General features: G+C 38.9%; 1 protein-coding gene across 2 annotated transcripts in view; it reads right to left on the bottom strand.

Annotated features, from left to right (window-relative positions):
- The window catches only part of TXNDC11 (thioredoxin domain containing 11), a 26,204-nt gene extending 3,460 nt beyond the window's left edge, over positions 1–22,744 (bottom strand). The window contains exons 1-11 of one of the 2 annotated variants that reach the window (XM_039732055.1): positions 22,623–22,744; positions 18,493–18,567; positions 17,987–18,203; positions 17,169–17,266; positions 15,168–15,297; positions 10,260–10,353; positions 9,003–9,115; positions 7,866–8,066; positions 4,517–5,300; positions 1,934–2,079; positions 1,140–1,249 (exon numbers count right to left, since the gene is read on the bottom strand). In XM_039732055.1, coding sequence (XP_039587989.1) covers positions 1,140–1,249; positions 1,934–2,079; positions 4,517–5,300; positions 7,866–8,066; positions 9,003–9,115; positions 10,260–10,353; positions 15,168–15,297; positions 17,169–17,266; positions 17,987–18,203; positions 18,493–18,567; positions 22,623–22,705 — 2,051 coding nt within the window. In that variant the 5' untranslated portion in view covers positions 22,706–22,744. Of the gene's footprint in view, positions 1–1,139; positions 1,250–1,933; positions 2,080–4,516; positions 5,301–7,865; positions 8,067–9,002; positions 9,116–10,259; positions 10,354–15,167; positions 15,298–17,168; positions 17,267–17,986; positions 18,204–18,492; positions 18,568–22,622 lie in introns of those variants that run through there. The other variant, XM_039732056.1, reaches the window with a different exon arrangement.

The following is a 22,744-nucleotide window of genomic DNA, read 5'->3' as shown; positions in this document are numbered from 1 at the left end:
CAATTAAAGCCCCGTTGCTCACTGTGTACACACAGTGCACACATTGTGTACACATCTTCCTTCTGAGATAGGCACACCAAACATGAGACAAGTTATTTTTAGTCATTCATTTGTTCCTCAAGTACATCTCTTAATATTGTCCCCTCGAGTAGATTTGGGACTGAATTATTTTGCTTCTTCCAAGAACAAGCACATGCTTAAAGGTGCTTTCTTCCCTAAAGCTATGAGTAGAAAGGAACACTTGGTTTAACTGTTTTGCTACTGTTTTCTTCTTCATTTTAGGCCTTCTTTTCACAAATAAATTTCTTATTAATTACAAATTATTATAGAACAAAACAGACAATCACATCAGTAATACTGCTGTGAAAATAATGGAGCAATGGAGAGAACTTCAAAGTCAGGCAAGAGAATGGGTGTAGCCTTGGGACAGCATCACATCTGCAGCAATAAAGATTTTTAATTGATTTATTTTTTCTCTATATCTCATGCTATCTCCTGGAGTAAGTTCAGTCTGAGTCAAATAAAGATGCAATCAGAGCAGATGTTTTAAGTATTTATGCATTATTATCACATACATGAACAAGAATGTGTCAGATGCACTAAAATATTAATAACCCTGGAAACACCAAAGAAAACAATGCTTTTTTACATATAAAATGTATTTAACATATATACATTACACACATGCATCTATAGATATAAATGTATTTCTGTAAACTGGTTTGCCTGGGATAGTTAATTTTCTTTATCATAGGATGGAGGTTGCCATTTTAGATTTGTGATGCAAATGGTGTTGCTAACAACTATATATATAGACACAGACACACAAACAGCATATTACTATTTGCTACAAATCATCACAAAGTTATGGATTCATGTGGATTCACTTCCTGAAATTAGGAAGTTTCAAGGTTAATTGCCCAGGTTAAAAATCAATTTTAATGAAGGTGGATAACTACTGCAGTGAGATTGAAAACCACCAAATATATAAAAATGAAAACAAAATAATGCATTAAAAGATAAATTAAGCAGATGACATTCACATCTGTATTGCACAGTTGTAGAGAGAAAAAAAGCATTTATTTTCTAGGCTGATGACCTCAATGATCTCTGGAAAGATGAAATTAGAATCTTTTTACCTTGCCACAGTGAAACTGTCAGGAGGCAAAAGCCGAGCAAGTTGAATAAAGATGTGATTAAGAGAAGCACAGAATCCACACCACTGTGCGTAATACAGCAGCAAGACATTCTGGAAAATGAAATGGAGAAGAGTCTGATTATCTGTTGGAGGCAATCTGCAGAAAGGAGGACTGGTTTTCACACCATCTAGCACGGGAACTCTTGAAATGTGAAAGCAAGTTTTTTCCTAATATTACTTAATTTTATTGTAAGTTATTAAACTGCTGCTCTCTGACTACTGAGTTAACACACAAAATTATCTTTCCATAAAGTCAAAATGAAAAGATATTTAGTTTAGGATCATTCCCTTTAAGTGAAAATGCACCAAACTTTACTACGCTTCTGAAGATTCTTTTGCAATCTTAAACTCCTATATATCTAACACTTCATAATCATGTATCATACACTTCATATATCATACACTTCATAAATGGGGAAAAAACAATGTCCAGACTTCTGCTTTCTGCCTCTAACTGGCAAAGCAGGGCTTGGGGCTGCTGCAGATGCAGACATTCGCTGCAGACTTGAATGACAATGGATTTTCCTTATTATCACACATTTTACAAAATCAAGGCAATTTTAACTGTACTCAGGATGACATCTGTTTTCATGGCATGCAATTGGAAAGCTTTTGAATTCTTACAAAAGATCATATTTTATGTTACAAGTAAGAAAAGCGTATCAATATTAAACACCCCCTCCTTAAAATCTGTGCCACGACCTGCAAGAAAGCTGCAGAGTGATGAGGGCTCACCTTGGCACTCAGGAACACGGTCTGGTGAAAGGTGCTCGTGGTCACTTCAGTGACCACATGCTCTTCATGAAAATGGACTGAAGGGTCATCAACCAGATGCCTCTTCAAGGGACTGTAGAGAACGCTGAAATTTTTAATGAAGTTCTCTGAAATGAAATTGATACATACCAAAGTTATTATGGTTTTGCAGAGGTGATTTTGGCACTTTCTGCTTTAGAACTCAGAAGAACTTACAGAGAAAATACAAACTGAAATCTGGTTTCACGTCACTAAATTCTGACAGTTCGGTATCAACTCTTGAGTAACCACAACTGATGTGAAAACAGGATAAAGCTTCACTGTTTGTTTTTTATTTTGCTCATTACAGTCTTGTCAGTTGCCATACCAGACTTTAATCTTGTGTCAATGTGCCATAATAATATTCTATTCTCCTAATCACACACCTGATAAATCATAAATAGTAACCTCTCAATTTTTTAACTTCTACATACATTGAAAGGCTCCATTTAGTTCTACATTTATTTGCATTTTTTCTTCCATTTTTAATTACTTTCTCTGCAATTCTTTTCTTTTGACCTTTAAATATCTGCTATTTCCATGCCAATACCACCAATCCCCTTTTGTCTACCAGTGACCACCTTCCTCTTTGTTCTACTTGCTCCTTAATTTTGAGATATTTAGCAAGTAGCTGGCCACTGGTAAAAATTTAAAATAAGCTCCAAAGCCCTCAACTACACTACTCTGAGCCTGAACTACATTCTTGAAATTGCTCCAAGGCTTCAGCAATATCCTTCTTTTCAACTTCAATAGAGAAATATTATTCTGTGCATTAAAAAATAAATGTATTTAATAATCAGGAAAAAGGTAAAATATTAAAAACATAAAAATAATCATTTGATCAAATAGAAACCACTTTGTGCTTGTATGCTCACCTTAAAAACTAGGCCCAAGTAAAACTGGCACTTTTGTACTGACATACAGAATACCAGATCATCAAATTTATCTCTGAAATGTGAATAGCAGTACATTTAGTTCCTTATTTACTATTCAGCATTTCATTTAATTCTCACACTAGGCCAAAAGAGGCTTTTTTTTCTTTTCAGATCTCCAGACTTGGAATATCTATGCATGATAAAACAGTAATGAAAGGAAGGAGTTAATTAAAATAAAATAACTATTCCTGAATTTCTAGAAACTATCTATAAAGACTGATATATGACAAGGGTATTAAGCACCCATCAGTATGTTTTGATATTATGAAATATTAAGTTAAAATCTTAAGGCATTAAAACAAAATTAAAATAAAAAGCACAAAACCCAATCATAAATCAGAGACTCCTTGATAAAATATGTAGAAGCAGAAGTTTTCTGGATGTTCAAATGATGGAACAGAAATGTACTGAATCTTACTCTGCAGAGAAAGCCTTATCATGCTCAGGAAATCCTGTGACCTAAAAAACGTTTGAGACAGAAAGTACCAGGAGCACAAAGGGGAAGGAAATTTCTATGTCCTCATTCTGATCTTAGTATTTCCTAAGTATCCTTTTATGGTTACTGAGGTTTTTGTTTGTTTTCCCACAGTCTTTTCCTGGGGCTTGGGACAGAGACAGGATACAGGGCTGCATGTGATCCTTAATAAGAATGTGGCTATTTATTCTATGCTGTGCATCTTTTTGTACTTAAGATTTTTGGCAAAAAGGAAATGTAATTGGTGCTGTAAGAATTAGAGTGATATATGTTCTTGAGCAATTTATTTAATAGCTGAATTTTCTTCCATGTTTACTTACACAGCTAACATTAGGAAACCCAGTATTTTCTGAAGGTACACTCAGTTTTGCACATCAGCACAAATGCACACAGGAGTATTCTGTCTTATTCACAAACTTGCAAATAAATCAGAACTGAAATCCTTGAGTGGTTTTGTCAGTTTTTTTGTTTGTTTGTTTGTTTGTTTTTCTGAGGGATTTTTTTTTCCTCTTCCAATTCAGACAGGAAAATAACAGTAATTGGCAGATTTGGCCACAACCACTTCAGAGCTCTATCTTGTTACCTTAAAAACAGACACACTTTTCAAAATAAATTTAAAGCAATTTAAGTTGGTTTCAGAGGACAAGAGGATGGGGAAGTCTCTGCTGCTAAGTGGTCAGTATCTCCCAAAATTCTCTGACATTTTAGTACACAGAACAGCTGAGCAAACACCAACACTGCCATTAATATACAAACGTCTTCTGTAATCAGGTATTTTAGATGAACAGATTTTTCCACACACAAGTTAATTTAGATTTTACCAATTCCACCAATGCATGCAGTCAAGAATCACACATTTTAATGTTCAATTCCTGTAAAGCAAATTACTTATGGTATAAAGAACTTAGCTCTTACATCACCTAGAATGTGATTCTGTTCTAGCCAACAGAATCATTCATAAATGCATGGTTAACTACTAAATAGAATAGAATAAATTACAATTCAAAGTGTTAACTTCACAAAGTAGTCTCACTTTTCAAAATGGCATTAGGTTTTCCATTCCTGCTTGGAAACACAATTTTCTGAATGCAAGCATTTGTATAATGAATACTGTACCCAGGGTAGGTCCAACAAGTGACTGATTCTGGTCCAGGACATAGTGCACTTCCTCTTTCAGGTCAACAATGGCAGCAAATTCCTTAAGATGAGCAGATCTTGATGCTCCTAGTCTCTCTGCATATATCCAAAAAAGATTTGAATCCAGTAGATAGAGATTCAAGGTTTTGTTGGTCCTGCAGCTCAGACCAGTAATGTTCGTGCTACTAATATTAAGGTCAGGAATAAAACAATTCCTATCCTCAATGTGAGGAATAGAAAATTGAGTGCTATCTTTCTTCCCATGGGAAGAAAATGCTACTTTGGGGGTCTGAAAGATGGTCTTCTCAGAACTAATGAAACTTAAAAAATGCCTGTTTACTGTCCTGCAACATGCAGTGTAATAGCTAAAGGGACTATAGAAACTTAAGAAATTGCTGCATTCTATGGTATTTGATATTACTTGAAAAAAAGTATGTTCCTGGAGGTAGAAAGAGTCCAAAGCTGCTTCTATCTCTAAAAAGTTACAGTGTGGCACATGGACTTTGTTTGGTTTGACACCAAGAGTCTGGTTAACGCAGAGCTCACAGACGTTGTGAGTTCTGGAGATGGAGTGCCACTGCGGGAGCACCACCGTGTTACAGCACGGGGACTTGGCGATGGGAAATGTCTCGGAGGACTTCAGCTGTGCATCTGGTACAGAGGAATCAAAAGCTGGTGAATCAGAGTCTCCTACGTGCTGAAGAGCTGCCTCAGCTGCCTGGCTTCTATTACACTTGTGGTATTCCAAGGCCACTTTGGTAATCTATGGGAGGGAATAAAAGAGAGAGAAAAAAAATCAAAACTAACTGTACATAGTTCACCCAAATGCAGTTATCTGTTGCAGGTTTAATAACATTATATGCAATTAGAGATGGAATTTCAGAAACATGAAGCTGAGTAATCTTTGTTCTTAAAAAAAATTACAGGGGGCTCTGACTTGACAACAAAGTTAAATTTTCAGGTATTTCAGCATATAAACATTGAATATACAGAACAATAAAGTCACTTTAAAGTATTTTTCAGTCCACCACACTGATTGAAAGGTCCTCTAGGCAAACATTTACTACAGTGCAATAACACTATATTTTATGGCTAAACCCCACTACATGAAGCATCACTGGGTAGAGGCTCCTGAATCTCCTTCATTTTCCAACAGGAGGAGAAAATACATTAAAGCATTCCCATATGGAAAGGGAACAGAGATTTCTTCTGGCATAGGTGGTGCGCAGATTTTGTAACAATCACTGAGAGCGTTGAAGCAATGTTTGTATTCTCCCAACCACTGGCATTTAGTTGTAATACTCCAGGTGTACTCTGCAAATTGTAACTTGCTGGGAGAAGAAAGGAAACAGGAAAAAACCAACCTGTCCTTCCATGCAAAAACTTCTGTGCTACATCACCCATTTGCTTTTCATATAATACTCCAGGTGTACTCTGCAAATTGTAACTTGCTGGGAGAAGAAAGGAAACGGGGAAAAAGCCAACCTGTCCTTCCATGCAAACACTTCTGTGCTACATCACCAGTTTGCTTTTCATGACCAAGGGTAAACAAGCAGAGAAAAAGGGACATGTATGGATCATACAAGGAATTCCCTTTCTGGGGGACAAGTAACAGAACATGCAAGAAAGAAAAAGGAGAGAGGAAGTTTCCTATCATCCTTATTAGCACACTAAACAAAATACAGAGCATACACACACTGCTTACAGAAGAACACTTTGACAGAAACTGTTAAAGTTATCAAAGGATGTTGAAATGTCACATCCTGGAGGGCTGTTGTGTCACAGGACCCTCAGTATTAACATGTGGTCTACAGCAATGCTTCGTTACAGTCTTCGAGAATTAGTTATTAGAAATTTTCATCCTGAAAAGGCTTAACTGAATAGTTGAAAAAAACTTGGCCCCTCACACTATAACCTAGCCTGGAGATCTGGACTACCTAGAGAAACTTGAGAAGAGATTCTGAACAGAAAACCAAATGTGCAGTAAGAAATCTCATTTCAGTGAGCTGTGAGCAGAAAAAAAATAAATTGCTGTGAGATCTTTCAACATTCAACTTGAGAGCCTTGTTCCCTGCAACTGCCTTACAGTCAAGTGGTTTCACTGCTTGATGAAATCCACAGGCTGGCTGCAGTAAGCAGCTCTTCCCAGGGTAAACAAGTTGCATAATATCTCCCTGTCAAAGTGAAGCTATACAAGGACATCAGGATTATTTTGTATCTCATTTCACATCTTGATAAACACTGTTATTTAGCAGAATGGAATTTGAAATGGAACATCCACCTTATGCTGCACTGATTTGATAGAAGTAAGTGGTACCTGTTACGAGAATGTTTGATCTGTGAAAGCACCACTGAACAAAGCCTGCCAAACAGAAGACAGGTTACTACAAGAGTAATGGCAGTTCTTCTCCAGGCACAGACTTCCCCAACCCTATTTCACAGCAGTCTAGTGTATCTTTTATTGTGTCTATTTCGTTTGGCTAAATAGTGTATAATAAGTTACTTTAATTTTTTCCTTATTGTTTCAGATACTGCAATATTAATTATGCCTTCTTGTGGAAACTACACATTCCAGGACACAGATGCCATGTAAATAAGTCAGCACTGTCACAAAAACTCAGTCCTGCTTTTGGTCTTTCACAGATGCTTGTCTGTTCCACACTGCTTAGAACTACATTACCACACTGGGATGTGCAGCTTTTTGTATACTAAATGGGATGATGGCTTCCAACTGAAAAATAGCCCAGGGACAAAAGACTAGTTTTCATTCAAGTTAGTTTCCCTATGTCATTTCTGCACAGCTCCACAAACTCCTGTCCAAGGCAGTTCAGAGGAAGAGAAAATTGGAAAGTGACTAAGGAACACACAGGATATAAAAATCAGATTAGCTCTGAGTAGTTTGATTGGGCTGTATTTCAAATAACACTGTCTGGTTTTACAAAAGATCCACTCTGCGCTGCACAAGCACCTCTGGAAGGGCAGCAGAGGAGAAACAGAATGGGGTGGACAAAACACACAAGTCTTCAGCTCTAGCTGGGAAAGATCTGCATCTCTTACACTGCACGCACTGCAAAAAGCAGGAGGTCAAGGAAGAGTTAGATGCTTGTTCTGAACTGCTGCTGACAAAGAGACAAAGGCACGTTGTGTGGGATGTAAACCAGTGTAAGGGAGGTGTGATAATATGGCTTGAGACAGTGGTTTTAAACAAAACCAGATAACTTGGAACAGGGAGCTAAAATGATGTATCTGTCACAATTAAGCTCAGACTCCTGACCACAGCTCTTATGTTTTAGTATTTTTGAAGTAAACAAACAAATATTTCACTTACTTCATCTAAGAGAGGATGAATTTCTGCTAGGGGATTATAAGGTATAAATATGAGAAGTGCTGGTCCTTTCTTCAGCTCATTGTTTAGAAGAAGGCTTTTCCCACCATGTGGTCTCAGCCAGCGTATGAGCATCTCCCGATTTTCCAGAGCCCACTTGCAAATGTTCTCAGCAGTGAAGTTCATGATGTCTTTTGGATAGATCTTGGAGGGGGAAAAAACAGTTTTGTCCCCACTTGATTTAGTAACAAATGCAGTTCTTCAGTATGTGCTGTTACTGTAGTGACTAGAACTTTCTTTTTAAATGCAATAAGCTTCACCAAACGTCAGCATTTCATACAAGATTTCCCTTTGGGAAAGCTTTCCAAATGCTCATCAGATTATAGTAACATCCACAAGCAAAAAGGTTTCTAACAGGGAAGCTCCTCTTTCTTTTACTACATCTTTATAATCATGACTTTGCTCAATAGTGCAAAATTTCTTTGCAAGTGAAAGAGCTTTAAGCTGATATCACCATATATTTTAATTTATGCAAAGGTAGAACATTCTTCCCACTATTCAGTCACCATATTAACTCATTTTAAATTAGCCTTTTAAGACTCAAACATCAAGGCTGTATTTAAAACTGGTGTTTCTCATTCCTGAATGCAAAGGTAAGAAATATATAATAAAAGGTGTTCACAGGTTCTAGGATAAATTTTAATATATTCAGGCAAGTTTATCTTAAGTAATTAGCACAAAAAAGTAATTTTTATGTATTTTGTGCCATTTCACCCAAACCCCTGTTTGCCATAGTCTCAATTGAATAAAATACACATCACAATACACTGTTTGCACAGAGTTTACACTCATGGTGCCAGTGTGGGTAGGTAAATAATAAATCTGAAAGTTAGTATTTTCAGCCTTAACTTTTCAAAAAGCAGGGCACATGGATTAAGAGTTATTATAAATTCATTTAATTTGTGTGATTTTTCTAATCAGTGCCATGTTATATCTTTAAGCCAAAATGGAAGTTTTCACTGTTCCTACTATCCCTCCACAAAATCTCTGTCAATATTCTCATACAAGTAGTCTTCTAATTGTGATCCCTGAGCACCCCAGTACCACATCAGAGTCCCTACAGCACACAGCAATACTCACAAGAGATGTGTTGGCATGTCTGTGCAAATACACACTGCCAGAGTGCACCAGGGAGATCTCCTCTGCCACACGTTTATCCGTGACCACGCCAAAGCGGATTGTCCCAAGGTAATCTGAAAGGGCACGTTGGCAATCTTTGAAAACAGTTACACACTGAACTCCCCTGGAACACCACCCTCAAACCAAAACACACAACAGTGCTGTGTAAAGGCACAGAAATCTGTGAAGAGCTACTGCCAGCACTGGTCATTATGGCAGAAGAAAGATGGCAAGAAGCACAAACGTGTTCCCCTTCTGCACTCCAGGTACAGAGACCTGTCTGTGTAACCTCAATTGTCCAAATTCTCCATTTGATTAGGAAATACAGAATCTGCTATCACAGATGCACCTTGCTGTGGTTTACAGCATCTCAAAAGCCACAATAATACAATAAGGGAAAGGCATGAATGTTAAGTGATGTACATTTATAGTAAATATGTATTGTTTCTAAATATACATTCTACATTCATAAATATGTACACATAAAGACAGACTGCTTATCTTTATGTTGCAAAGAACTAATACCACATACAAATGTGAAAATCACAGAACAAAATATATAACAGGCTCTTTATCACATCAGTGGCAAAAATAAGAATGAGTAAGTATGAATAAGAAAAAATAAGTATGAATCTCCTTCATTTACTGACAGGAAGGAAAATTCAAAAAACATGTTAATTTTTAACTTTACGAAAAGTCTATCCCAAATTCCTGACTCAAAAAGGAGGTATTAATCATCACAAAGTTTGCATGTTTGAACACAATCAAGAGGGTTTGTACTTCAGATTATCAGTTCAAAGGAAGAGGGGGAGAAAGGCCTTCTCGGGCTGCCCTGCAGCAGCTCTGTAACTCCACCCATCACTGAATTCAGTTTCCAAGGGCGGACACAGTCCAGTCCATCCCAGTGCCTCTGACACTGCACAGGACAAAGACTCCTGGATTCACTTTGAACAAGTGCCAGTCTGATTATGGTCCTGGATAGGCTGCAGCTACACGTGGGGGCTTGAGGGAACTCTGTCCTGGTGTAAACCAGGCTGATCACGTTGTAAGCTTTTTATGTAAGCAACCCTCAACTGTAATGAGACAACCTCACAGATCAACACCAAGAAACACTCAGAAGGGATTCATTCCTAAGTTCCAAAATATTGCAAAAAACTACTGAAGCCCTTAAACATAACTCATTCACAGACACTTTAAATTATGAAAATGGAGTTTTACCTTTCTTTAATGAATGTAATGCTGATGTGAAGAATGTTAAATAACCAGGTGGTTGAGGTGAAGCATTGAACTCAAAAAATCCCACAACTCCAGGCTGAAACAATAAGAATTACAGTTAATTAAGCTATTTTCAAGTATAAATATATGGGACTACAGTAAACACAACAGACTCTTAAAAGACAACAATGTTTGCTGAAGAGCAGTCACTTTATGCTGCAACAAAGATTTTAATATTAAAAGACTGAACGGAAATCAGTTCTCATTCAAAGAATGAAGCTGTCATTCAAAAGCTATGTAAGAGAAAGGGGCTTTACAGATGCTACATTTCTAATGGTGTGTTTCCCACGTTGAAGTTCACCAAAAACAATCACTATTTGCTTTAACTATATTTTGAACCAGTTCTAGCACCAAGGTAAGAAGTATAAGCATCATAAAGATTTTTTTAGAATTGGAGTATCAAATACAATTTCTCAGAGTACAAAGGGCTTAAGCAGTAATACTTTAATTGTTTATGTGGCACATAATTAGTATACATATGAATTCACAAATTTAGTGTGTCAATACTTGAACTACTAAGATAAGTGATCATCTCATCTTTAAGCTACAGTCCCTGTAAATCCTTTCAGTACATCCTGCAAGAGTCAGCGAGACCAACTGCACAAAAATCTTGGGAAACTCCAGATCCCATCTGCATATCCATAAAGCTCTTCAAATTGCCAGACAGACAATTCCAAATTTAAAAGACTCATCCCAGAACAGGTTTACTGATTTTTCCAGGCAAATGACTTCCTATTAAACTCAGGAGAGAATCTGGGAGAAGCTGACTTGGAAAAAAGAGGTACACACTCTAGATTTTTCTTTTTCCAATATTTCAGTTAAGCTTTGGTTTTTTAATTTTTTCAAAATATAATCCATTAAAAATTAATTATAAATTATGTTTTTATTCATCACTCAAATGGGCTTAATAAACTTTCAGGACAGAGTAAGCGACGGCATTTGGTTACTTGGTGTTATTTGTTCCTCATTTCCACCAGTGCATACAGAAGGCATTTGACACACAAAGCAAAGCACTTCAGGGACTGCTGTGGAACAGAAGATTCCAGACTCACCTGGCACCCATTTGTGTGGCAAATACATCCTCACATGAGGACTTTAATTTGGTACTTCAGAGGCTGCTTTTTTTTTTTTTTTTGAGCTCTACATATAACATTTTTAATTTCTTTTAAGAACAGGAATATACATTTTACCTGTTATTATTAATATTAATTCAGTTATTCATATCAGCCTAACGCACTGATCTAATTCAGTAGAAATTAGCAATTCTGAAGATGTTCACCAATAACAACATTGCCCATTCCAGCTCATGACTTCTCTTTTTAGGCAGGAATCCTCTTTCATGGATGAATGCTAAGCACAAACCCCTTGTTCATAAAGATTCTTTGTGAGGTACCCCAAAAAAATTATCAATAACAAATATGAGTTACAAGCAATTAGGGAAATTTCTGAAATTTCTACCAAGAAGAAAATTAAAACAGAAATAAAATAGTAGCAGAAAAACACAGGAAAATAATAGCACCCAGTGTTCTTTTTTAAACAACATACAGGTTAGTAATTAATGATCTTTTCTTTCTTTTAGTTCCAAACTAAGACAGTAAAAAGAAATAATCCCTTCTAAAAGACTTTGAAAGCATTCAACTGAACGAAAGTAAGAAGACAGGTAAGATAATCAAAATTTTAGGTTCCCATTTCCTAGGACCATTTTTGAATACTAATCCTGCACCAAATGAATTTAGGACACCAAACAGTGAATGAAAGAAGAGTCAAAAGTGACAGTAAAATGTGGCAAGAAGCCAGAAGTCAGATGCAGAAGTATTTATAATGTTATTTAAAAGGTAACATTCTGATTCAGAGTGCCAGTTCTGCTTTACACCGCCAGAAGCTTAAGATTTCCAGATTGTGAATAATGTTTCCCAAAAGATAATTTTTGTAAATTGTTTTTTCAATTAAAAAAACCTGTAGTTAGAGAATAAATGCTACTATACACTAATATATATTATACTACTATATATACTAGTATTTACTAATGCTCTATGCCTAATCAGTAATCTGGTTAAATAAAGTTAATCATCATCCCAGACCAGTTAAAGTTTTTGGCCTGTTACAGGGTGCAATTATACACAGGAGGAAAGGGACTAAATTACTGTATTTCTTCTCAAGTGCCAAGTAAGTTTTCCTGCTCATAAGAATGAAGTTTTTAACAAGACTGAATGCTTCCAGGTATTGCAACTAATAATTCTTGCTCTGTACAAGTGAGGCTCAAGTCTCACAGATGAGGAATCTCAATGTGAACAAGAAGCTAGGGCCGTCAGACGAGGAATGAGACATGCCAGTTTGGATTAAAATGAAACTGTTACATCTCTGCAGTTAAGAAAACAAAAGAAATCTGATTACAGGTAGTCACAGGTACCTTGTGCTATGGCAGAACCGCACATCTTTCTGCTCACTTAACTTAGGTCTTCTTTAACATTCCAAGATTTTAACTGCTTTCCAAACGGCACATCTTCCTTGCTCTCGAAAGTGAATTCTTACCCGTTTCTAGTTTCACACTAGTATCGTTCCACAGCCCCAGGGAAACCAGCCTTAAACAGCGCCAGAGAACGCAGGAGCTCAACTAGGGAGTCCTCAGCCGGGTTTGTCTCGTGGGGAGCGAGCGCCCTCTACTGCCAGCAACTGGAGCGAACCCACGCCCAAGTAACCACCACCACGGCTCCTGCCCTTAACTGGCTTCTGTTCATCAGTACCTCTGCTAGCCTGCTGAATCCTTTTGCGATCAGAACACAGGACTGAAAATTAGATAGTCATGATGACAAATCTTGCAAATTATTTTGAGCTTGAAATTAATTAGCTTTTCAGTGAAATCACAAAGTCACGATCCACCAGCAGAGAGTTGACAAAATGCCCAATAGCAATCCTTGACAGTCTTCTGTCCTTTTTCCCTTCTGCTAAAAATTAGTATTTTTTAATACAGAAATATCAAAAGTCAAAGGAAGACACTAACCAAGGGTCTCAAAATAGCAATTAGTTTGTGCCATACATGTCCCAATTGCCCATAGTCTACTCTATTTCCCAAACTTTCTCACTTCTTAAACACAGGACTAGCCCCTGGATTGTATCTTCTCCTACAAAATGTATCAATTGCTAAACTCGCAGGGAAATCTTTGTAACAAACATTCACATTTCTGACTGAAGTGATGAAACAACCTGTTTATTTCCAGTTTAAAACTAACTTTTCCTTTGTGTCTATGGTTTTCTCTGCATCCATCTTCATAAACAATTAGGTTTCTTTCATCTTATCTGTATCTGTTACTTTTTCATCCCCTTCTTCCCCTCTTGCATAACTGTACAGAGGCAAGAAAGACATTGAGCACCTTGAGCCATGGTCTGGGACAGAACCTCAGGCAGGAATGACTGTGGACCAACATGAACAGAAGCAGCCTCTGCTCTTGGGCATTTCAGGTTAAAAAAAAGAACCAACAAATGCTGAACATAAACAGCAACTCAGCTGCTGGAGCCACAGAACTTCAAGCACAGGAAGGGGGGAAAAGTCTGAATGCAGAAACAAAAATATCTGTTCAACTACTAAGCAGTATTTAAAAGTATCTTTGTTGCTCCTAAATTTGTCTTTTATCTTAGCCTTTTTTTTAAGAGGTGGAAGTGCACCTTCAACTGTAAACCAACTGTAAACCAAAGCTTAATGACAATATGCTCATTGGTAACCTTCTGCAGTCTACCAAGAAGTAACACAAAACCAAAAACCAAGCATGGCTTTCTTCAAATCTCTCTAAGAGGCAAAGACATGTTTTAGAATTTTAGAACAGCAAAACTGAAGGAATAGAAGAACAGCAGAAAGTACCAGCACCAGAGACAGGCCACAACTCACTACTCCCAACTCACAGTCCCCACTTAAAGCACTGGAAAACCAAACCCAGTAGTAGTTCCTGGCACGAAGAGCTCAGCAGCTGCCCAGGGAGCTCCCAGTGTGTGTCCCCTAGGCTGTGGCAGCTGCCACTGAACAGCACAGGCCATGCTCCATCCTGCAGCAGAACCAGGCACTGCAGTGTGCTCCACTCACACAGAATCTGCTCCAGCCCCAGACTGGAGGGTCCCTCCCGGGCTGTGCCCACTGCCACAGCACTGATTTGTTGATCAGGTTTTCCACACTGCTCTCACAGCTTGGGCTTCAGTAAGATTATGGTACTTCTGTACTGTGCACTGCAAGAATCAACAGTTATAAAGGGATTTTAAATGGCTCTGCTGTAAGCATATTTTGTTTAACTGGAAGTTATTATTCCACCAGTATTGCTACCAATCTTGGCACCCCTGAACACAAGAGACAAAAATGAATAAAACAACATGTAGCAGTGGATTAAAAATCATCGTTACCACATACAAAGTGATTAGGAGCCCTTGCTTCAACTGGTTTCATATTTGTTCTCTGTTAAAAGACTTATCCTACTAGAAAAACTTACTATTCTTTAAAAATTAAAGTAATAATTATATATTTCTCAAAAGCTGTCCCAACATAGACTGCAAGATTTCTGTGAAAAGATTTCTCCCTTCTTTCTTGTTTGTACGTAACAGTTTGGTGAGATAACAACTTTGACTGTTGTCTCTACATACTAAAGTAATGTAAATTAAGAGCATCACTAGATCATCATAGCAACTATACAGGGAATCAACACTATGAATTTGTAATTTCATATTTTTATGATTTTAACAAATTTATAGGGCACTGATTTCAGAATCCTGAAAATAAACTAGTACTTTGGAGCAGATCAAATTTAATCCTTAAACAAGTCAAACTCTTTCTGAACCACAGTGGTAAAGCTAGAGAAGAGAGACAAGTACCTCATAATTTGAGAGGAAATCTAGTAATTTTGATCGAGACGAGATGTAGAGTAGTGGTGTCATCACCCGGCGAACAAACTTTTCAATATAAACAGCACTCATAGGGCCTTTGTATTCAATTGGTCCAAAACTAGTACCAAAAAAAATAATAGAACATTAAGACTTAAATTAACAGTAGAGAGTCCCTCCTGGGGGTGGCAGATAGGAGTTAGACAGACAGCATGCTCAGCCTCTAGGGAATTGCTCTGTGCTTTACCAGTGGCTTCTGTAATTGATGAGGGAGTTGTGGTACCAGAGGGAAGCGCCAGAGTATCTGTGGAAGGGGCAGAGTATTGGTGACCTTGGAGGGATGGAGACCCCTTCTGAGTCCCATTAAAGAACTCAGTAAACCTCAGATATAAATTACATGACCATACACATATCTTTCCACTTTTTCTGAAGTAAACACATGAGACTTAAAAATATAGATCTGAAAAACATCACTATTTTCCTTTGTTTTTTAGTGTCTCAAACAGTATGTCTGAAAACGTGCAATATTTTTACACAGGCTTTTATGAGCAGCAATCAGTAAAGCAGGGACAAATTCAGTTGCACTGCTGATGAAGAGACTCAGCAAAGCTCCAGTTTCCCCCCAGCCATATGATAAAAGAGCTCACACAATGTTAGTGCTAAAACATAAGGTGGGCTGGAGCTTGCAGCTGCCAATTCCAGAGGTTCTCCTCCTAATTATAAATGGATTGGACAAAGCATCATTGTCCCACATAAATCAAACACAAAAAGCATAAAGAATTAGTCCTTTTCCACTGAAGAATTTAATGTGATGCATTTTTAATATAGTTTGTACATATAGATACACTGGAAATTACCCAACTCAACACTGAGATACTTGTATTAAGGTGCTTCAAAATGGTCTCCTAGAGCCCACTAGATCATTCTACATCCTACACCAGTTTATTACAAACCTCTGTCTTCACATCAATACTCACTGCTCAGCATGTCACATGCCCAGGGCACCACATGTGAGGTTTAGTATCTGAGGCATGAGGGGTGCACTGCCCTTCAGGATTTTATGAAGTATCAATAGGGATTTATACCTCATCTTGTTACAGCTCTGGTTTAGGTTACTGATGATACCAAGTGCATTCATCTACTGTGTCATAATTTCAAGGTCAAGTAAGTTTCAGTCAGAGTACATCCAAGTGGGATCGTAGGGCTCTTTTATTACAGCTTGAATTATGCCAGTGTCTCGTGTCTATTACACGTTCAGCTAATAAAGACCAGGACTGTTCCTCCTCAATGTAAAAATTGCCCCCAAAAATCAAAATCAGCCTCTACTGTAATGAAAGAGAGCTGCAGTTCAAGGCTAGTAAAATAAAAAGCAAAATACAAGGGATAAACACTTTTACATAGTGTTAGAAACTGTGTTTCCTTACCTTCTGCTCCACACAGAGAAAAAAAAAAACAGATAATACATACAAATACTACAAAAATCAAAGTGAGGTTATATAAAATTTTGTACAGTGATATCTTAGCTTTGGAGGAATAAAAAAGTGAGTACAGAGTTCAAAATTAGAACAAAGTCTTCACTAGGTAAGGCAATTTAAATACACACTTAAACTCCACTAACTTCAACAACCCTTAGGTACATTCTTTAATGCTGTCATAAATTAGGACCAGTTGTTATAATCCATCCAGAGAGCAAGCAGACATCTGAAACTAATATGCAATGGTGAATTATTTTCATTGGAGGCAGAAGTTCCAGGAGATGCACAGGCAACCCAAAATTTCCATAAGGATGAAGAATTGCCCAGCGTGTCATTTAACTGACAGTTACAGCCCTACCTGGCACTTGAGTAGCATACAGGATGAGCACACCTAGAATCTACCCAAAAACTATTTACTGAAGCCAGAAATGTAACATTTTCAAAATGCAGCACTTTATATGACACCTGTTTCCCAAAAGAACAATAAAAAACCTAGACTGTACATACGTAATCTTACCTCTGATGATACAAGTGTATCACAGGAAAATAAAAGAAATGCTTCTGCTTCCTGCATTTCCCCTGGTTCCACCAGCAATTTACAGCCACAAACAGCACCTGCAAAGCAGGTAAAAATTCACAGCAAACAAAATACATTACTGTGACCTACTTTATCCAAGGTGTACTTGATGTACTTTTTCCAATCCATTTCATCTGATATTTTCAGGGCCTTTTCAACTCAGTATTCCATATCTGTCACAGACAGACCTTTTTTATTCTTTTTGTCATTTTGCAACAGCAATCCTTTTGGTAACTGTTCTTTCTAGCTTTTATGCTTAATCCAAATCTTTCAAATTTATTAATTTAATCATAACCCACATTAATTACTTTTTCTGCAGAGTGGAGCTCAACAAGTGGAGGTTAAGGACAGCTGTACCTGTGAAGTATTCACAGGCACTCAACTGTTTGGAAGCACTGCTATGGTTACAATCTTTATGTGATTACCAGTGTCCCCAAGGATCCCAGAACTGGAAGCAAATTCCATGGAATTTCTGTCTGAAGGCAGGTGAATAAATCTGAAAACACTTTACAACATGAAAGATGTAGGCTTCCCCATTTAAAAGTAGAAATAACAGACAGCTGAGCAGGAATCACAGGCTGTCTCCATTCATTCTACCACTCTCTATGCTAAATTAAATTTAAGGTGACTGATGAGTTTCCCTAAAATGTGAGCATTCAAGTCCTACTGTTTCCCACAAGAAGACAGAAATCAGCATTAAATTGGACACGGAAAAGCTACCAGGTCATGTTTAAGATTGGTATTTTCTCTGGGGTTACCTGGTCTGACAATCTGTTGGCCACATGTTCTATTTCTTCTCTTGCTGCAATGGACTGCCCACACCACGGCGCATAGAAGAAATACAGCACAATTTCTGAATCCTGACGGAGCTGCTCTGCATAGTCTAACTGCCCCCGGAAAAGATCAATCACTGGAGATCTTGTGGAGAAAAAATTCACTGGAAGCTTCGCTGGCATTGTTACATCTTTTGCTCGGCTGCAGGAGAAAATTAAGAGTTGTTATTGAGACTGTACAGCAGTGTTAAAAAAGTGTACCCAAAGCCCTAAGTTTTACTCTTAGCAAAAGTCACACAATGACAAACACTTTAGAAATTGATGCAGAACGACTACAATTTATGTTATCTGAGTTAGTTTCATGAACTACTATAAAAATCTAAAGATCACCCTTCACAAGCTTTAGAAAGTCACACTCTGACACCATGCACTATGTTTATGGGTAGTTAGCTCACACTCTTATGGCTGGTTGCTGTAGAGCATAAAATTACCAGGAAGAGTGATTTCTTTTGATTTCTTCCCTGGCCTCATCCTCTTTTAACACTTGTACTTTAGGTAACAGCAGCCTGATAAGAAAAGAGATACTGGTCATAAAGTTTTGTGATGTGTTTATATAAACAGAGCCTATTACCACGCCCTATGCTTTGTTTTACAGTATTCTATACTTACATTGCTTTATATTCTATTAGGAAAAGATACATAAATGTGCACTAGTTTATTTTACTGACCAGAGCAGGGACTGCAAACTGTGGACACATCAATGTAAGGACAGTATCAACAAACAGAGAGTCCAAATTTAAAGAGATTATGACAGGTGAAGTTTTTAAAGAGAAATCAGACTGCCCAGTAAGTAATATGAAGAAATAAACCAAATACTCAGGAAACCCTTTCTATCCAATCAGCAATCAAACAATCCAGAATTTGGGACATCTCAGGTGTTCAAAAATTGCCATGATACAATATGCCTTAAATGCAAGTGAATGATTATACCCTCTTTTTATATTGTCTTCATTTTAAATTTTTTCCCTAGCTATATTTACACTAGAGTAAACCAGACTGAAAACTGGACAACACTGTCATGCTCAATTTTGCCATGGTTCATAACAGGGCTAGAAGTTTTAGGAAAAACTGTGCATTTCTTTACTTTGTGTCCATTTCTTTTACTTTCTTGCAATAAAAAGCTAATACAAAAATCTTATTATCTGATATTTGATCCATGTCAGGTTAAAACTTTATTAATTGTGGTAAAATTATTGAACCCTGAACATTGTCAAACATATATTAAGCAACCTCCTAAAAACTCTGCCACACTTTCAAACTTTACAATCTATCTAGTTTTTAAGAAGTACCTTTGTCTTTATAATACAGCAAAAAAATTTATTGTAGCTTGTCTCTCATTTCCAGGCTACTCACTTAAGCTTTAACATTTTAGAATTGCCCTCAGTATATATCATAAGTTATAAAAATTCTTAATTTGTATATAAGAGAAAATTGCTTCAAAATCAAATCTTCAAAATCAGAATTTTGAAAATTTTAAATTGTTCCTCCTGTTTATTATTCATTAATTCATCTAGTCACAACATTATGTTTTTGCAGAGATTATCAAAAATCTACTTTCTTCTACAGACTTCTACCTGTGCTCCTTCCCTTCTCCCCCAGCCACCATCTCAGCACCTCCTTCCCAACCCTCAAGCTCTTCAGTCACCTCAGAACCAACACCTCTGGTTCCCTGCCATTCCTGCAGCCCATGCTCATCCAAACTGCAGCTTCTTGCTGTGATTTGTGCCAGGCAGCTCACAGGACACAGCTCCAGTGCGAGCCCTGGCACACACTGATCAGCTGCTGAAAGCACCACACTTCTTCAGAGACAGCAACTCGAATTTCTCCTCTCCATCTAGTTCAATGAAAACAGACAACCTCAATATGTTTAAAATCTCTGCTTCCTCTACTGAATTAAACAGAAAGAGGATGATTGGTTCAAGAATTACAGCATAAAACATAAAAAATAGAAAATGAATTGGCTCCAAATTTTAAGACTGGGCAGAACACATCAGCAGAAGTCCCGTGACATGAGTGAGTCAGAAACTACATGACAACCTTCAAATATGATAAAAACTCCAGTAACTATTAAAACCCAAAACATAATAAATCAATTGCTAACAGCTGCTAAGTAGTGTCTTCCTCTGCAATACCAAACATAAAATAGAATACCTTGATTAATTTTCCTAAGAAAACCCCTAAAATTTACACACATATAAATTGAGGATTACATAAGAAATGATTACACAAACATAGTAAGAACAAACTGTTTATTAAAACACTGATTGTGTTATTTAGCTGCTGCCAGAGCCTACAAAAACTTAAACTTTCTATGAGGACAGCCTGGTAATAAAGGGAAGCATATACAAGTGCCAACAAGACCAGCAGCCCCTTTGATTGCACAATCCTGAGAGTGGGGTTGTTTTAAAGACATTTGCATAATGCCAGAAATAATTCAGTTTCTAGACCACAGGCTTTTCATACCAACCCATGCTAGGTCAGGTCTCACTTGGCTATTCCTTGAGTCACTATAAACCCGCAAGACATCAAATCCCACTAATGGACTGCCTTACAGTACAGGAATTTTCCTTTTCTGTACTTTTTATCCATTGATACTGAAAGTTATATATTGTAAGAGCAGCGCAGTACCTATGCCCTAGTGCTGTGTCTTGCTAGTAAATCACACTGACATGTGGTGAGAAACTATGTCCTGTATTTATAGTTAACATGTGCAATTAACTATGCTCCAAATTGCACAAGGAATTTTAACACTGGAATTTTCTGTATTTCTGACAGCAACCAAACAGGGAATACCTAACTGATATTAGTCTATTTAGCTACAATCTGAAAAACTGAACCCCTTTAATCAAACTTCTAGATTACAGGGTGGTGAGAACCACATACAATCACATTCCATCAAATGCCAGCTTTCAAACACAGCTAGCAGTAAAATGAAAGGAATATGCAAGCATTGAATACAGGAGAGCAGGAAGCATCGTTGTAAGTACAAAAAAAAGTATTATTTTCTTAGTAATGTAACGCCAGGGAAGTGATTATGTTCAGAAATCCTTCACCATACATTCTGAAATATGGCAAGAGCTTTACAATTTCATCTACACTATCTGGTCACTGTGAAATACAGTCTCCTGGAATGGAAGCACAGCTACTCAGAGGCACTCATACACAGACCTAAAATTCACTCTGATTCAAGTAATACACCCCTTGTGGACAGGTAAGCAAAGAAAGCCTTAGCATTTTTCAGATGCATTACCTGTGAATCAAGTGTTTTGTGGAACAAAAATTTGTCAGATGCTGGGGAACAGGGACAAAATCAGCACCTTGTAGCCTTTTCCTATCTCAAAATTAAACCCCAAATGCAGTAGATGTTCTTAATATAGTATGTCCTGGAGCACGTAACAGTGACCTTGACCTAAAAGCCATCCAGAAGATTTAGACTCTGGTTTATGCTCCAGAACCAGCAGCCTGTGCCCACCGTACACTGCCGCTGCTCCCCGCCCCTCCAGCGCAAACATCTCCCGGCTCCACGTACACCAGCTCCGGGCAAACAGGAACTGGAGAGCCCTTTGCAAAGAAGGAAGTTCCAGCTCCGAAGAGGAGCACCACCAGACTGGCAGGGAAACCACAAAACATCTCTGTGTCCGAAGCAGGCGCGGGCAAAGGGAGGTGCTGACATCAACCCATGGGCCAGGGCAGACGCGTTTGGCCCCGGCGATGCGGAGAGCGCTGAGGGCAGGGCAGCAGCCCGGAGCCCCCTCGGCGGCAGCGCGAGGTCCCAGGTACCTCCGGAGATGAGCAAAAAGCGGCTCCATCCCAACACCGTGCCTGTCACAGGCCCACAGAACGGGTCAGGTTGGAAGAGACCACAGCAGGTCCTTAGGTTCCACCTCCCCGCTCCAGGGTCATTCCAGAGCACATGGCCGAGGATTATGTCCAAATGGTTCGGAGTATCTCCAGAAAGGGAGACTCCACAGCCTCGCTGTACAATCTGCCCCAGTGCCCGGTCACTAACGGAGGAAGTTCTTCCTCGTGTTCAGGTGGAATTTTCTGGGCATCAGTTCCTGCCCATTGCCTCCTGTCCCATTCCTGAGCCCCACCGAGCAGAGGCTGCTTCACCCTCAGACACCGCCCTGCATATACTGATACTGTCCTCAGAAGAGGGTGCCCCCGCGAATCCGCCGCCACAGCACGACACCCGCGGTGGGGCAGATGTCTCCTAAAACTCTCCGCTCCCTCCTTATCGTTCTTATCGCCCCTGCCTGCCCCGTGCCATCCCGCTGAGGGAGACACGGCGTCCCCCCGACAGGCGAATGGTCGCAGTTGCCCTGGGGACCGCATGTGGTGGGACCCGGGAGGAGAATCCGTCCCCCAGCCCGGGGATGCCCCCGCCCGACGCGGCCCGGCCGCAGCGGGTACACAGCACCGCTGGGAGACCCCAGCCCTCCAGGCCCGGCCGGCGGCTCTGCTCCAGGCCCCGCAGCAGCACCGCCTCTGGGAATGGCGGCGGACCGGCGGCCGCTGTCCCCTGGCCGAGCCCCGGGTCCGCCCGCTCTCCCGCCGGTACCTGCAGGTGACTTTGAGGGCGATGAGGAAGGCGCAGCCCAGCACGATGGCCGCGCCGCACAGCAGCTCGGGCCGCCGCGCCATCAGGGCAGCGCGGGGCCGCAGTCGCGGGGCCGCCGCGGC

Source organism: Passer montanus, unplaced genomic scaffold (genome assembly GCF_014805655.1).
Source record: "Passer montanus isolate IOZ18808 unplaced genomic scaffold, ASM1480565v1 scaffold8, whole genome shotgun sequence".
In the NCBI taxonomy this organism is placed as follows: domain Eukaryota; kingdom Metazoa; phylum Chordata; class Aves; order Passeriformes; family Passeridae; genus Passer; species Passer montanus.
Note: the sequence above shows the minus strand (reverse complement) of the source record. Positions and strands in the feature narration are given on the sequence as shown.